General features: G+C 35.4%; 1 protein-coding gene across 7 annotated transcripts in view; it reads right to left on the minus strand.

Moving 5' to 3' along the window:
- The window catches only part of LOC119082812 (kin of IRRE-like protein 1), a 163,358-nt gene that overhangs the window by 10,843 nt on the left and 135,378 nt on the right, over positions 1-17,137 (minus strand). For all 7 annotated transcript variants that reach the window (XR_005088720.1, XR_005088719.1, XM_037192464.1 and 4 more), the window contains exons 8-11: positions 7,442-7,593; positions 7,098-7,251; positions 3,885-4,015; positions 3,472-3,625 (exon numbers count right to left, since the gene is read on the minus strand). Coding sequence is in view for 5 of the 7 variants with exons in the window: in XM_037192464.1 (XP_037048359.1) it covers positions 3,472-3,625; positions 3,885-4,015; positions 7,098-7,251; positions 7,442-7,593 (591 nt within the window). In the remaining 2 variants the exon portion in view is untranslated. The remainder of the gene's footprint in view (positions 1-3,471; positions 3,626-3,884; positions 4,016-7,097; positions 7,252-7,441; positions 7,594-17,137) is intronic.

Here is a 17,137-nt window from a genome sequence, read left to right on the forward strand (position 1 = left end):
TTATTATTATTATTCCAATGGTTTCGGGCGAATTTGTACTGTAATCAGTTATGAGTGAGTTTAATTTAATCAAATAATATTTCAGCTCTGTCGGTTATCTATGACCTTTCATTTGGGTGCTCTATTTTCCCTGCTAAAATTCAGTTAAGTAAATATATGAGGAAAAGTTCAATATCTGAGAACACAATAGAAGTTTTCCAATTTTAAATACGCTTAAAAGACGTCGAAACGTGTTGTTCCACTGCATTACGTTTTTAAACGAGGATCTACTTGTACTGTATAGTAAACTGCGGTCTCGCATTAAATGGAGGTAATTTGTTTAAAGTAAATTTTAATGTAGAACCGACTGGAATATAAATACTTGCTCAACTTTTAATAAACGCAACACCATACATTCATTTAAGAGGATTTGGTCGGTTCTCGGAAACTTTTGTACATCGCCAAATTATGTAACATTTTAAGTGTTCGGTGAGTTTACGTTATGGAAGCCCGCGGTGTAAAATCTTTGGCATTTTGTTACACTGACTGCTCTTAAAAGAGGCTTTTGGAAGTTTTGGTTTTGAGCGAAAGGAAGGCCACTAGGGGTCTTGCAATAATGACGTCCACATTTTTCAGTGCTGCCAGTAAATAATCAAAAACTAGATAAATATTCAAATTATTAAAATGTGTGTTCTAATTTCCCTAATTAGGGGGTAGGACACACATTTGAATGTACTGAATGCAGTTTTGTTACGTTATCGTTAGTTTAGAATTTAATGACATCACTAAAAAATGCATACGTCATTTTTGCATGTTCTTATATGTAAAATTTAACGAAGTTTTTGAAATTTTGTGAAATTTAACGAAATTTTGGGAAACTTAGTTTTGGGAAACTTTCAGAACTTATACGAAACTTACAGAAATTTTACGAAATTCTCAGAAATTTTACGAAATTTTGCGAAATTTAACGAATTTCTAAATTCATAAACTGTGCACATTATGTGCCCTGATCCCATTATGTGGATGTGTACATAGTTTGTCAAAATGGCCTGGTGTCGAAATGAAGGTGAATTCGCAGGTAAGGTATTACTGCCACTCCTTTAGAAGAGTGAAATTAGAAAACCGGTAAAATATTCGAACATTTTGCAAAATAATCTTATTCGCGCGGCATTAATGGCTTCATCTCATTTTAGTTTTTCTACGGTGTAACTTGACATCGATTTACTCTATGAGAGATTGATCTTTTAGAAACGACTAGTCATCTGCCATAGACATCAACGACAGCCAAACAAAAGGTATTCATTACAAAATAGCCCAAAACCGTACTTTTCATGTTTCAAGCAGTACTTTTGCGCGGTCAGCTTGTAATTGTACATTAAGAGGAATTTGGAATTTGGGCATACTTTCGAACTCGGAAAAAGTACGACCATCGTGTGCTGTTAAAATACATGACGTCACGCACATCACACACCATGACAAAATTAATTTTCCATATAATACTGCTTAGTGCTTAATGTTGATATATTCACGGCAATGCAACGAAATCCACTACATTACTCGGGATAAAAAGATGTAAGTCTCGTTTTAGTGTGTTTATTGACCTCGACTACGTCTCGGATCAACTAAATTCACACGAAAACTATACTTATCATCTTTTTATCCGGAGTAATGTAATAGTTATTTATATGACAAGTCATAAAAAGTTATAAAGTGTAGTTTTAGTGGGAATTTTGTTGATCTGAGGCGAAGCCGAGGTCAATATACACACGATAACGAGACTTTTCAACTTTTGTCCCCAGTTATGTAATGGATTTTACATGCTCCATGCGTCGAAAACCGTACTTTTCATGATTCAAGCACTATTTTCGACGCCCTCAGCATGTAAAATCCGTTACATAGCTCGTGATAAAAATAAAAAGTCTCGTTTTAGTGTGTTTATTGATCTCGACTGCGAATCGGATCAATTTCACACGAAAACTCTACTTTTCATTTTTTTATTTTTAATAGTATTTTACATAACTAGGGATAAAAAGATGAAAAGTAGAGTTTTCGTGTGAATTTTGTTGATCCTAGGCGAAGCCCAGATGAGACTTTTCATTTTTATTCCGAGTTATGTAATGGATGTAAAGGGCTTCGAAAGACGTGCTTGAAACATGAAAAGTACGATTTTCGACGAATGTAGCATGTAAAATATTATGACATGTTTTTGAAACCTAAACCAAATTTCTTGTTTTCCCTAGGTGTGTAATAGGCCACTTTCGACCCTATGGAAAACAAAATCATGTAAATGACTATTGTTGTTCGATAGAACTATTGAAGTAAAAGATTGTCTTCCAAATATTAAGCAAAAGAAGTAACAGATTCGAACGAATTTTATGTGTCGAAAAATTACAACATTTGTAATGCAGTAACAGATTAAGTGACTACTATCGCCCACACAAAAATAAGACTGCAAGAGCAAACATATTTCGAAGGTAGTGTAAACGATATGATTGACTGATGTGTACGTTACGCAGGCTGTTGGCTTATTACTACAATTTTCGAAAATAATTTCCACAAAAAACAATTTTATGATATCTGACACCTGACCTTTCCAACGATATGATAACAATCTCGCTTGTAATCGATCCGCCAAAGAATTTTTCGACTTTCCCTTTTTTTTTAATTTCTACTGAATTTGTGAAAATGTCGACGAGTGAAAAGTTGTGAAAGAAGAAAAACAAAATTAGCTTAACTCATAATTACATCAGAGATTGCGGCATTCAGAGATATGTGAAACGAAAGTCTGGATTTTCAGATTTTCTCTGTGTAAACACCGTTCAGGTAAAATATGTAAAGTTTGTTCGTTTGTTGGAATAATGTTGATTTGAGTATTTCAAATATGATTTTTGAAGTTTTTGACGGAATTTAATTTGTTGAGCTCATTACAGTCGTCAATCAATGCTTAAATTGTGTATCTCATGTTCCACTCTGAGTATAGTATTTATCATCCCGACAAAATAACATTTTTCCACACAAGCCTTTTAAACCGAAACATTCAAATGGATGGAGGGAAAAAAAAGGAAAGAAGAAATGGAAGCAGAGAGTACAAACGTTTACAATATTACCAAATATGTTGGAAAAGTTAAAATGAAATGAAAACACCCAACAAACTTAATAAATTCTTGAAAAGAAATTAATGTTACATTATGCTTTAGCGCACTTCATGTTTACCATCAGATAAAATATACACAGTCGGTTCTGTGGTACGAAATCGTATACACATATAATTCTCTCGGGAAGTTGCTTTGCGAAACCAAACACATCTGCCAAGAGAAACGATGTGTATACATTATGTGTAGGTATACTGTACACATTTTAGGCACAACTAGCTCGCACACACCCAGACAATATAACTAAGTTTTTCTCCCATTCACGAAAGTAATACAAAATGAAAATGTTCTCTGCAAAAGCAGTCAGTCAAACAGAAAATGTTTCATTTAAATAGCTTACATTTAACATCCAAATAGACTTCATTACTGCCGACAGTTCCCTGGGGATTTGTAGCTCGGCACATATACTGTCCATGAGTGGCTTTCGAAATACCCTGCAATACTAACGTCTGATTTGCTATAATTATTCCACGAGACGACTGTAGTTGTTTATCCTGTAATCAAGAAAGACATATCCACACAATCATTCTTTTGCGTCTGTTCGTTAGCATTTTCCCACTTACGGAGTAAATACAAAAATAAATAGAAAAAAAAGGAAAAAGAAATTATATGTTGCACAACACACAACATACAGACGACACATATCATAATATTTGTTGTGTCCCACATGCGAAAAAATGTGAGTTTTAAAGCATGTTCTTTCTCGAGGTGTCTATATGCTGTGTCTAGTTTATTTACACAAAATCAACTTACATTGTGAAACCATTCTACACGTTTTGCTGATGGATTCGCTCGTATTTCGCATTCCAAATACACGTCTGAGCCCTTCATTAAATTAAACGGATCCAACGGAGCCCCAAGGGTAAGCGACACAATCGGTGCATCTATAATAACGTATGGGAGTTATTTGGTTTTTATTTGCCTTTGGCTAGATAAATTGTGAAATTTGTAACGCTTACAATGTCTGAGTTATACGGTTTTTGAATTATGGGCCTTTATTGATCATGGCAATAAAGAAATTTGAGTAAGGGATTTTGCGGTTAATTTAAGGTCGACGGACGTTCAATTAAAATATTCTGTAGCGACCGTAAGGGAATGAATGGAGACTATTTACATTGTTCATTCCAAATTTAACACGAACGACAATGTGATTCTGTCCATTAGCGAAAGATAAAATAGACGATGGGGGACTGGTACCTAGCGCAATACTTTTAATCCAGATAAGTGTTATTTTCTCGTTAGGAGCGAGACTCATTAACTAGTTAAAAAAACTTATGCAACAGCCAGTACAAACAGAAGCGTATATCCCTTAACAAACTAAAGTGTATTTCGATGTGGCTCGGTGAATCGGTCACATATTTTTGGTGAAAGCATTTTCACAGTTTCTTAAACGAAATCTTTTACTTCAATTGTTTGACCGTACACACTCTACTATTTAATAAGAGAGCACCACATTCATTTCATATTTCGGTGTTGTCATGAGTAACATGACTAGGTCAAAAGGTTGAAAATGTGCCTTGGTCTGATGCCTTTCACTAAAATGATTCGCGTCCGATTACTGTGTCCGACAATTCCGCAATTAATTTTTTGAAAACAAAGAAGAAGAAGAAAGAAATAAAAACATTCTCACATTGGCAAGCTTCTTCATTTGGGTGGTTGCAGTGTGATTTGGTGGCTGTAACGATGTGCACACTGAATGACCTAAGCCAACTACTACATAGTAGTAGTATGAATGTATGAATGTTTGTCTAGCCTACATTTAGGCGAGATATCAGTTCTGCACCTGACTTTCCTGAGAGAGTATTTACATACTTTCAGGTGTGGTTTAGAAGTCACGTTAAAATGGTGGTAATCCACACAACACTTGTTATATTGGCCATAAAAAGTTGCTAGTGAGGTCTTTAAACAAATCAAATCAAACAATCATGGAAAATTGCTAAGACCTGTACCTGGTACGGGTCTAAAAACTTCCATCGAATGGCAAGGATAATAAAACCATCGAGATATCAACTGAAATAGTTTTTCTTCGGTGCAATAAAATATAATTTATGGAAAACATTTTTATCTTTCTTGACAAATTTTGATAAAGCTTTGCAGGGAAGCTTCGTGTTCGTAAAGTGTTCGCCGTTTATCACTTGTCGTGTAATATAGTAGTTCTAACGTCTTCTGTTACAACATTTTAGATCTGTACGGAGCACTTGGTGCTACGTCGTTGGTTGTACCTAACGGAATTCGAAGTTGAGAAGAAGAGCAAAATCATTTTTTCTATGAAAGGCAATCGAAAGTCTGGGTTTATGTTCGAAAATAGGCGCACAATTGGGTCAATCATTGCTAAAAGTTTTTCGAGTCAGGTGCATAGCTTGTTAGAGTAAATAAAACTCAAAACTACATTGATTACCAGCACCTACGCGGGAAAAAAAAGTTCATGAAAATATGGACAGTGGATCATAAGCTATAGTGTCCTTAGACAGTGGTAGTTACTACGCGGTAAGTGTTCTTTGCACATAACTTTACTCGATTTAATAAATCGACTAAAGTTCGAGAATCTAGCATTTTGCGCTAATTACCCGTAATAAAGTACAGTTGATTTACGTAAGCCACATTCATCTGTTATAGATAATGACGGCAAAAATAATGACAAGCTCTGGGCAACGCCCCCTTTATACCGTAAAATGCATGTTAAAAAAATGAAGTACTAGATTTGAAATCAACAGATTAAAAATACTTTGATCAATGGAAGTAATAGACCCGATAATAATACTGTTCATACGCTTGCCGTCTGTAACAGGTTATTTTGTGAATCGAACATGTCGAATCTCAGTAGCTGGCTACGATCTTTGCTTGAGAAATTTGTATTCTATTGGCTATGACTTGATAAACTCAAAAATCAGGCGATAGAATACAAATTTCTCGATCGCAAAATTCGTTCCATTCAGCTACGATTCCCACACAACACATAATGCTGACTTCAATGCAAATCTAACTAATCGGACATGATAGGATTTTCTAACAGGAAAACCCCATCAACTATGCATCCCGTTTCACATCATCTATATAATTCAGTATCGGGCCGCATTAACTATGCATGTTCGGCATCACTTACAAAGACATATATTTGCAAAATAAAATCACACCCGAGTCCCACTGCCGTTGTTTATATATATGTATCGCTTCATTCTCATTATTTATTTGAACTGAAAAGTGTTCTAAATTTTCCAAAAAAGATTTATTAGCGTAAATATCATAAATTATTGGTTTATGACGACGGGTACGGCCTTTTCTCTTATGGCTTATGGCGTGAAATTAAACGGATACAATAAATGTCAATATTCATTCATTATTATCATCGTCATGGAACGTATTTTGTATTGTTCAGCTAGTCAAAATCTATAAATATATCGAGGATAATAATAAAACAGAGAGAGAGATAGAGAGAGCCATGAAAAACATACGAAAAGCATTTGGAATATTTCGCGCATTACATTTTATTATTGGTGAAAATATTTCCCAAAGATAATCAAGATGTATATACGATAAATAATGGTTTGTATAGCAGGCCGGGTACCGATTGTGCTACATTGAAATGTTAAATTTTCTTGTATGTTTAGCATTTAATAATTTCGGCTGTGTGCTGCATGATGACTGCGCTCTGCGAACTTGTTACATTCAAACAATATTTAATTAGATAAATATTTGTAAATTTGTCTATCAACAATTGCCTTCCATAGCATCTCTTTCAACACAGTGAAATTGATTTTTGTGTGCTCCGTACAATACGCATCGCCCCAACACACTTTCACATTGTGCTTTGAAATTAATTGCAAAATTTATTGGATAATAATTCCGTTTTAAAAAAAATCTTCGTTTGATCGAAATGAGGGCATTTGAAACGCATTGGGTGGAGCAGGAGGAGGGGGAGTTGTTCGAAACAGCGATGACAATAGCATACAACAAATAGATACTCACGTTTGACATCCAAAACTCGAGAGTCTTTCATGAATACACCAGCACCGCCGGCAATTGTATCCATCGTCACCGAACACGTGACTAATTTGCCATTATCCTCAGGCACTGGCAGGAAAACCAATTCAGATATTGTGTTGTTTCCGTCGGTTGATGTCTTAATTAAAGAATTACGTAGAAAATGACGATAAAAACGAATGTAATAAATAAAAAAGAAAGAAAATTGAGGAAAAATTATATTTTCATCCTACTTGTTAATGCCATAACAACGTCAAAGTGTGTCTCACACTCCCTTAATACGATACGAAAAAAAGGACGAAAAAAATATTAAACAAATAAATAATTACCGTTTGTGCTGCGCCACGCATTACAATTCCACCCTTGTTCCATACAATTTGTGGCGGTGGTCTGGCTCCCGTCTGAATGCATGAAATCTGAGTTCGTACTCCTGAGATCAAGGGGTGATTCAAGCCTTGTATTAAAACATAAAGTGGTGGCACTGTAACAAGAACGCAAAAAAAGCGGGAAATTAAAGTTTTTCTTTTAATAAGTGCTTGTAGATGATAGAGAAGAGGGTGTGTTGTTTGTATACACTGTAGATACACTTCCATTTGACATTATGTTATTTTACTCTTTGCTGAACCGTTCAGTTTTAATTAAATGCGGGATTTTCAGATTTTACATGTTTTAAAACTACGCCGACAGTGTCTGTTATAAAGGCATAAAATTGAGAGAGGGGGTGTCAAATTTTTGCTTGGTGGGGTGATTAAAAAGTTATTTATCAAAAAAGGGAAAGCGGTTTTGACTCACAAAAATAATAACGTCGCATCGGTACCATAACTTAATTAATTGTATCGCCCATAATAATGCGGGCATTATACGACGAAAAACTTTTCGAATGAAATAAAAGACCCGGACACACTTCATAAAAAGGATTTTCATTTTTCGCCCGGTTTTATCGGTGTTATCTGATTCGTTCCAGCGTAAACAAATTTCAATTCCTCTATAAACATCATGATTCTAATTTAAAGGGGTGCAATGGAAGCGTTTTGTGTTGTGTTGCTTTTTCGCCGGCAACGTGATGTAAATAGAAAAAGCTCAGTTGGATGAATATTTTTGGTAAAATTTTTGTTTTTTCTATTCAGTATCAGTGAGTCTACAGTTTTTCCGAATAGAAGAGTTCGTCGCGTTTTTCTGGCTCAGCAGATTTCGCGTTTCTACACAAGAGCATTTTGATATAGTTGCATGTTATAGTAGTGCTGTTTAAGGGCCCTTCTGTTCGCTGGTTAACCTATGGTTAAGTGTTTACAAAACAAGGCATCAGAACAGTCGGAGCGTTTGCTGCGACTTAGCCCCGTACGACCCGTAATCCTATTTCGTCCGTAACCATAATACGTCCGTAGCCGTAATATGCCCGGAACCCTAATACGTCTACAACCCTCTAATGCGTCTGTTACCAAAATGCAAGTCAAGTTGGGCATGGTCAAATTTACTGAAAGTGTTCATTTTTAAAATTGCGCATAGCGCAATTACGAAAGCCCGTACGAAGTACCTCTCAAATAAAACCAACAATTTACGATATTATTTTAGAAACCCAAAATTGTTTGCCAACTTTCTATTGGGTATTCAATTATCTCTCAAATGAATCAAAAACTAGCAAAATCGGATGAGATTTACTCGATTTATGTGCAAAAAACACTTAGGGCCGAGTGGCGGCCTTAGTCCAAGGGCCCAAATTTGAAACTTTTTTGCCACGTTATTTTCGGTATTCAATTACCTTCCACAAAAAACTAAATCTAGCAAAATCGGATCAGATTTACTCGATTTATGTGCAAAAAACACTTAGAGCCGAGTAGCGGCCCTAGTCCAAGGGCCCAAATTTGAAACTTTTTTCGACACGTTCTTTTCGGTATTCAATTATCTCTCAAATGAAACAAAATCTAGCAAAATCGGATGAGATTTACTCGATTTATGTGCAAAAAACACTTAGGGCCGAGTAGCGGCCTTAGTCCAAGGGCCCAAATTTGAAACTTTTTTCGACACGTTCTTTTCGGTATTCAGTTACCTTCCATAAAAAACTAAATCTAGCAAAACCGGATGAGATTTACTCGATTTATGTGCAAAAAACACTTAGGGCCGAGTAGCGGCCTTAGTCCAAGGGCCCAAATTTGAAACTTTTTTCGACACGTTCTTTTCGGTATTCAGTTACCTTCCATAAAAAACTAAATCTAGCAAAATCGGATGAGATTTACTCGATTTATGTGCAAAAAACACTTAGGGCCGAGTAGCGGCCTTAGTCCAAGGGCCCAAATTTGAAACTTTTTTCGACACGTTCTTTTCGGTATTCAGTTACCTTCCATAAAAAACTAAATCTAGCAAAATCGGATGAGATTTACTCGATTTATGTGCAAAAAACACTTAGGGCCGAGTAGCGGCCTTAGTCCAAGGGCCCAAATTTGAAACTTTTTTCGACACGTTCTTTTCGGTATTCAGTTACCTTCCATAAAAAACTAAATCTAGCAAAATCGGATGAGATTTACTCGATTTATGTGCAAAAAATACTTAGGGCCGAGTAGCGGCCTTAGTCCAAGGGCACAAAAAAAATTTGAAACTTTTTTCGACACGTTCTTTTCGGTATTCAGTTACCTTCCATAAAAAACTAAATCTAGCAAAATCGGATGAGATTTACTCGATTTATGTGCAAAAAACACTTAGGGCCGAGTAGCGGCCTTAGTCCAAGGGCCCAAATTTGAAACTTTTTTCGACACGTTCTTTTCGGTATTCAGTTACCTTCCATAAAAAACTAAATCTAGCAAAATCGGATGAGATTTACTCGATTTATGTGCAAAAAACACTTAGGGCCGAGTAACGACCTTTGAGCACTCCCAACAAGCTCGCGTTGTATCTTACCCAAAAACAATGTTCAGCAACTTTGTTCTACTCGTCAATACCTTTCATTTGATATATCACAAGCAGCTATTGCGTGCGTATTTCGGTAGATATCGTCGAAAGACTGAAAAACACCTATAGGGACCTAGCTCTGGAGGGGCCGACCCTACCATGCCCATTTTCGAACTTGACCTTACTTTTGTCGATACCAATCGGGGAAAAAAAGAATTTTGAAAAAAGGTTGTGATTTACTCTAGCTAGAGGGGTCACGGACGGACGGACGGACGGACGGACGGACATTTTTTTTATTGCGGATTCGTCATCTATGAACACAACCAAATGCTTTGCCCTTACTGTCTGCTTCCAATTCGACGTGTTACAAACGGCATATTAATCTTATAAGCCCCCAGTACTTCGTACGGGGCTAAAAATTGAAGAGAATCGACTTCCACCCACGCTTTTTTTTCTGTGGCTTACCACATTTCTCGGAAATTTTTGAGTGTTGAGTTTGTTTTTTGTTTATTTCATTTTTTCAAGTTGAATGCATATTTACGAAATCAGTTTTGCTTGAAGCGAGAATTCGTATGTCCCGTGGGTGTGAATTTACACTCTACAACTATTAATTTTCAAGTACACTGGCGAGTGGAAACGATTTGCACATTGAGGAGTTAATAAAGTGCTCTAGCATTAAGTCGTTCGATAATTATAGAGAAAACAGCTAGGTTTTAATCAATTCCAATTTTTAAAAATTCTGAAATTTCTTAAATTTAAGAATTTTAGGAATTTTTAAGGATTCTTTTGAAAAATCGCCTGTCGAAATCGTACCCACTTCGTCTGGCATGAATATATACAGCGTTTCAAAGGTCTTGGTCTAAGTAATTCAAAACGAGCTTCAGACAGTCGCTAGCCACCATTGGTTTCTTCAAAGGTCGATAAATGACTGTTTTTTAGACTAATTTCACGGCCGTTAAATATGAGCGACCTGGATGTGAATGTCTTCGTTGGAAAGCTGAGGTCAAGTACTTTCAGGGCATGCCTGGTGTGATAAACATCTAGTAGATGTCATCTACTAATATATGTCAGAAAAAGTGATAAAATGAAAGTTTGGTGAAAGGAGTCAAAATCTATGACAGGTCTGTGTCGGTAGTGATGAATACTAATGTGAAACTAACATGCTCTATGCAACGTGCGTTATCTGAGCTTTCCATTGATGTCTCATATGTCGCGTTCATAGATTTTGAGTGAGCTGATAGTACTTAACTTCAGAGACTATCTGGAAGATGCGGGAAACGGCAATAAAAACGCATATTAATCAAATCGGTACAATTAGTGAGTGTGTCACCGCACATTCATCAAAATAATTAAAAATTCTCAAATAAGTCGACATTTTTAGTCCGAACATTTCTAACAACAAACTTGATGTAAGCCTACACGCCAAATTTTCCAGTAGTTCAACAAACTAATCCGCGCCGAGTTAATACTGCAAAATACGAACACGACACACAATTTTTGACTTGGACTTTGCCAAACAAAAACAAATTGACAATATAATAGCATTACAGTTGATCGCTAACAAAAATCGAATAAACACAACAATGTCCTACAAGTTCACCACACTAATTTTAACTGAAAGCCAGATTTCCACTTCCGAGGTCTTTAGGCAATATATACCTTCCGCTTTGCGTATTTGTGGGGAACATGCAAAAGTTCATCACAGTAGGCTGCTGAACCCACTAAAATCTTTTAAATCGCTAGAATAACTTCATAAATCTAAATGTGATACTAAGAATCCACGTGTTTCATTAAGTCCTGGGAGCGATCCTGAAGACATGGACCTAATCTTTTTTGGGCTAAACGGCGTACTTTCCTTTACTTTTCCAAGCCCTTTCAAGAAATATCACTAAATAACTAAAGAAATCCAACATTACATCTACATTTAGATTTATGAAGTTATTCTAGCGATTTAAAATTAGATTTTAGTGGGTTCAGCAGCCTACTGTGATGAACTTTTGCATGTTCCCCACAAATACGCAAAGCGGAAGGTATGTATTGCCTAAAGACCTCGGAAGTGGAAATCTGGCTTTCAGTTAAAATTAGTGTGGTGAACTTGTAGGACATTGTTGTGTTTATTCGATTTTTGTTAGCGATCAACTGTAATGCTATTATATTGTCAATTTGTTTTTGTTTGGCAAAGTCCAAGTCAAAAATTGTGTGTCGTGTTCGTATTTTGCAGTATTAACTCGGCGCGGATTAGTTTGTTGAACTACTGGAAAATTTGGCGTGTAGGCTTACATCAAGTTTGTTGTTAGAAATGTTCGGACTAAAAATGTCGACTTATTTGAGAATTTTTAATTATTTTGATGAATGTGCGGTGACACACTCACTAATTGTACCGATTTGATTCATATGCGTTTTTATTGCCTTTTCCCGCATCTTCCTGAGGCCTGTTTTGAATTCCTCAGGCCAAGACCTTTCAAACGCTATATACATCCATTGCAGACGAAATGGGTCAGATTTCGGTAGGAGGTTTTTCAAAAGGAATCCCTCTAAGAATTCTCACAAATTATTATTGAAGATTTCGAAAAATTCTCAAACGTTTCCCGAAGAAATTCTTAAAAATCACTAAAATTATCCCGAATAATGAGCTCTGGAAGACAGAGCTACTACAATCTATAGTTTCTGATATTTCTAAGTCTTTCAACTAAGGTGTTCACCATATCACAAGCAAAAAACCAAAACTGAATGAATGTAATCAATGGACAATAATACAACTCAAGCAACGTGAATTTGCTTGCGAGATCTCGTCACCATTTTATTTTGTTCCAGTCAGAAACCCATTGGTTTAAACATTTTATGTGCACAACAGTTTCGTAACAGTACTCATCGTCAAGTTCCACAACAAAACCGAAATGATTGAAGAATTTTGTAATTAAAATCTCAATCGTTTTGAAATGAATGCTGCTGCGCTCACATCCTAGGTAGAGAGAACAGCACTAAAGTTTGACGATATGGACAGTAATAGAGCGATTTCCAATTATCATTCGAACATAAAGATTCCTTACAAAATTCCGGGAATAATTTTCGATAAACTGCCACAACGAATAGCCAAATGCTAAAAGTTTTAATTACAAAATCTGCTGCTGCTGTATCGAAATAATGTTCGAATTCCTTGTTATACAACTCAGTAACTCCAGTAAGTATACGACTTTCATACGAAATGTGAATTTCATTTCTCAAAAATTATTTTCATAATTAAAACTTTATGTCTGTTACATTCAGTCACTGATTTCATTTCATATTCTTTGTTGCGCACATAACAGCAAATTAAATACACAAACCGACGAGAATCTCAATCAGAAAATCCAAACAAATATAAACCCCCCGAAATCCAGTCGCTTGGCTGTCGCTCACGTTTTGTAACAATTAATTTATATTAACTTAACCCTCCCCAGTCTTTTCATGTTGGAATATCTTTTCCCAGCGAGCAACATATTTATATCTATCCCCAAATATAATTAGCCATTGTCAGTTTGTTTTCTATGGTGTGTGTAATTAATCATTGAATTTATGAGGAGGAAGAACATTTTCTTACATTATATCTTGAAAGCACACCAAAAAAAAAGCGACGAATAAGTAAAGTCGAAATTGCATGAAAAAGCGATTTATCTTTTGCAATTTTTTTTTTCTATTTTACTCAAAAGAAATATGAACTGAACACTTCTCTCCGTGGAGAGATAGAGACTGTTATTGTGTCTGTGTTACTTCCACTGCCTATTTTGCCCAATGACATATTTTCAACGATGGGAAAAAAAATTAATGTTTCATATTGGCACATACAATTTACTGCACACTCTTTCACTATTTTTGTTAGCTTAAAGATAATATTATCGATAAGATGTTCATTAATGGGTACGCATTCATTGTGCAGCAACAGCAGCAACAACAACGCCAAAATAATAAATTATGTGTTATGGTTTTGATAGATTTATGACTTAATAATACGGAGGCGTTCTTATTAATATTATAGGCTGTAGAAGCGAAGAAAATCAGAAGTTATTTATGGACAGCATTTTCTTGTAATAACTTAACCAATAATGATAGTACTTTAAGATCGATAAGAGAAGCTAACAATCTTTTTGTGCGATTTTTTTCTCTTCGTCGTCGTTACCAAATTTGAATATGAATAATGTTCTAAGATATATACCGACTTACGGTAAGTGCCTGTGAAGGTGATTATAATAGGTATATAACCGTGCAGTAATTCGTTCTAACTCGTTGTGGTCATATTGTCTTTCTGACATATTTCCGCAATCACAACGCAACATAACATAGAGCTTCAATATCATCTGTCAGGGGCTAAAGTAACATATAAGCTCGTGGGAAAAATCCCCCGCAGTCCCCTTCAAATCCCCCCGGTTTTTATAAATCTCACAAATCCCCCCGACTCGAGGGCCCCGAGAATAAAAACAGATCATCGAAAAAAAATCTTTAATCTAACTAAATTCAAGTTGTTTACCATAAGTTCACTAATGGAAGCGTCCTCGATTGCTCAGTTGATAAAGACTTTCAAAATCAAAAATCATTGCTAAATACAGAGCTGAATGACGTTTTCATACTTTTGCTCAAATGCTCGACTGAAAGCAAAAGCATAAGAAGATTCTCAATGAATCTTTGGATCACGTTCCCACTGATCAGAATGTTTCACAAGAAAATCATTTTTTGCCGAACGGCTCCTATTCCTATTGTAACCGTGATGCGCTAGCGTTAAGGACACGAATATGGTTAGATCATGAGTATGGTGTACATCTGTAATCGGCTGGCTGTTGGAAATAAACCATACGCTAAATAATAAATAAATAAATAAATAACAGCGACAATAATAGGCGATGACTTTGTTTTACTCGAACACTTTCAACAGATTTATGTAAAATCTTTTACTTCAATGGATTCAACATGCATTTTGCTATTTATATGAGACTGCCTTAACCAGAGCCCATGTTTGTCTATCTGTCGATAACAGAAACTACACAGACGCTGAAATTAAATAACAAGAAAATTTCCAAGATCTCAACTCGAATCAACTTGAAAAAGTGCAGGTACATACAAGCTTTTGCTATTGAGAGACAGCTCATAACATTCTATAAAATCATTGGCTATTTTTTAGAGGCTTAGAGGTTTAATATTTGTTAAAAAATGTAGCTGCAGTTTGAACTTTAGATGCACATCGTGGAATAATTTTTTGCTTAAAATTTCTTCAGTGTGAACGTGTTCAAATTGCAATATGACTCTTTATGCTGAAGATACTGAGTACATTATAACTATAGAGAAAGTTGTCTATCAAAAACAGATTCAAATATATTGGGACAAACAGCTTAGTCTCTGTGGGTGTTTTTTCACTGCTTCAGTACTTCGGCTAAAGTAAACAAAATCCTCGCATAACAAGTTTTTGTAAACGGCAAGTGTATGGGAAACCTAAGTATCCTCGTATGCTTAACAAGTTTTTATAAACGACAAGTGTATGGGAAACCTCCATTGGCCTGTAGATGCGCCACACCTTTTTTCAGTACTTCATTTCTTGAACTTAATTCTACTTCACTATAAGTAAATCAATGAAATGTCATAGCATTGAAGTTGGTTAACATAAAAAGGGCACTGACATTTGACGAAATGTACTAGAAATATAGTAGAATTATACAACAGTCTATTAGTTTCCATGTTTGTAAACAGCATTTTCCTACAGCCTTGTACTCATTTTAATCTTTTACTTCTTTTGTTTGAATTTTGTCGTCTAGTGTTTGATGGAAAATCTTTTACTTCATTTAGGTTTAACAGATGTTTTGTCAATATCAGAGAACACTAGCCAGAGGTCATTTCTTCTCTTTGTTGTCGTTATCGATAACAGATGTCTAATCGAGCACTAATTATGCAAAAAATGGGTAAATATGCAATACATTAACACCCATCATATCATCGCTATAGAACTAAATAAATATCGAATAAATCATTAAATCATAAGAAAGTTCGGTCTGCACATTAACTTGTAAATCGTAAAAGTCTTTTAGTTAAACATCGGTGCTGTTGTTCGTGCGATTTTCCCATTCATATATTTTTCAGTCATAATCAAAATACCCTTTTACCTTTCACAACAACTTTTAAACAAAATAAAGTCACAAATACACTTTTACTGTTATATCCTCTTCTCTACTCAACTGTTTCATAATTTAGCTTACTTTCCGGTTATATATATATACAAAATCAAAATTAATTTATATTCAGTCATGACTCTCCTGTGAGAAAATGTTTCTGAGGATGAATTATTGTTTAATTTCCTACCCTGTTGTTGTATGCGTTATGTCATTGTCAAATTTTATCAACTCAAAAGGCACTTTATGGAATTCTCTATGTTTACCTTCACCATCTTCGTTTCGGAAGTTAAGCTTCCTTTATTGTTTAAATCGTTTTTGCGCAAAAATACTTTTAGAGGTAATTTTACCTCAAAAATTTGTTTATTAAAATTAACATTGTGCACGAAAAACAAGTTGAGACATGGGATTCTATCATAAATATTTAATGGTAAATTATGTGCAACTTAATATCGAACATCAGGTGTGTAAATGGTCTTAAAAGTTAATTTTAGACATTGCACACAGTATCATCATTAAATGCAATGCTCGTTTGTTGCTAGTTAATGGTTTAGATTAGACGGTTTCATTATTGGGAAAAAGGGTTTTGCGGTGGTGCATTAGTTTTTATCGTCCGTGTAAAGTAAAAAACTGATAACCGTCCCAAAAACGTAAAGGTATCAGTTTTTTGTGGTAAAATTTTTGGAAGGTAAAATCTCTTTATTTCGCCAAGGCACCGATCTAGAATGAATAATCGGAACCGGTGAGTTTTCTCTTGTGTTTAACCAGTTTACCATGCACGAATGATTATACGCCTGCCATGAGGGAATGTGTTTTTATCGTCCCAGACACTTTATAATGTTAATGGTAATTTTTCGGGAAAGGTATTTGCACTCTAAGGTTTCTACGGTCTTATTTCAAAAATTTATGGCACACCACAGAGAATTGTCTCCAAAGTTAAATATACGCAAACAAAGTTGGAATTAGATGCGTATACGAATGCCGTCTGCATACCGTCTAAAAACGTGAAAT

This window comes from Bradysia coprophila, unplaced genomic scaffold (genome assembly GCF_014529535.1).
Source record: "Bradysia coprophila strain Holo2 unplaced genomic scaffold, BU_Bcop_v1 contig_494, whole genome shotgun sequence".
In the NCBI taxonomy this organism is placed as follows: domain Eukaryota; kingdom Metazoa; phylum Arthropoda; class Insecta; order Diptera; family Sciaridae; genus Bradysia; species Bradysia coprophila.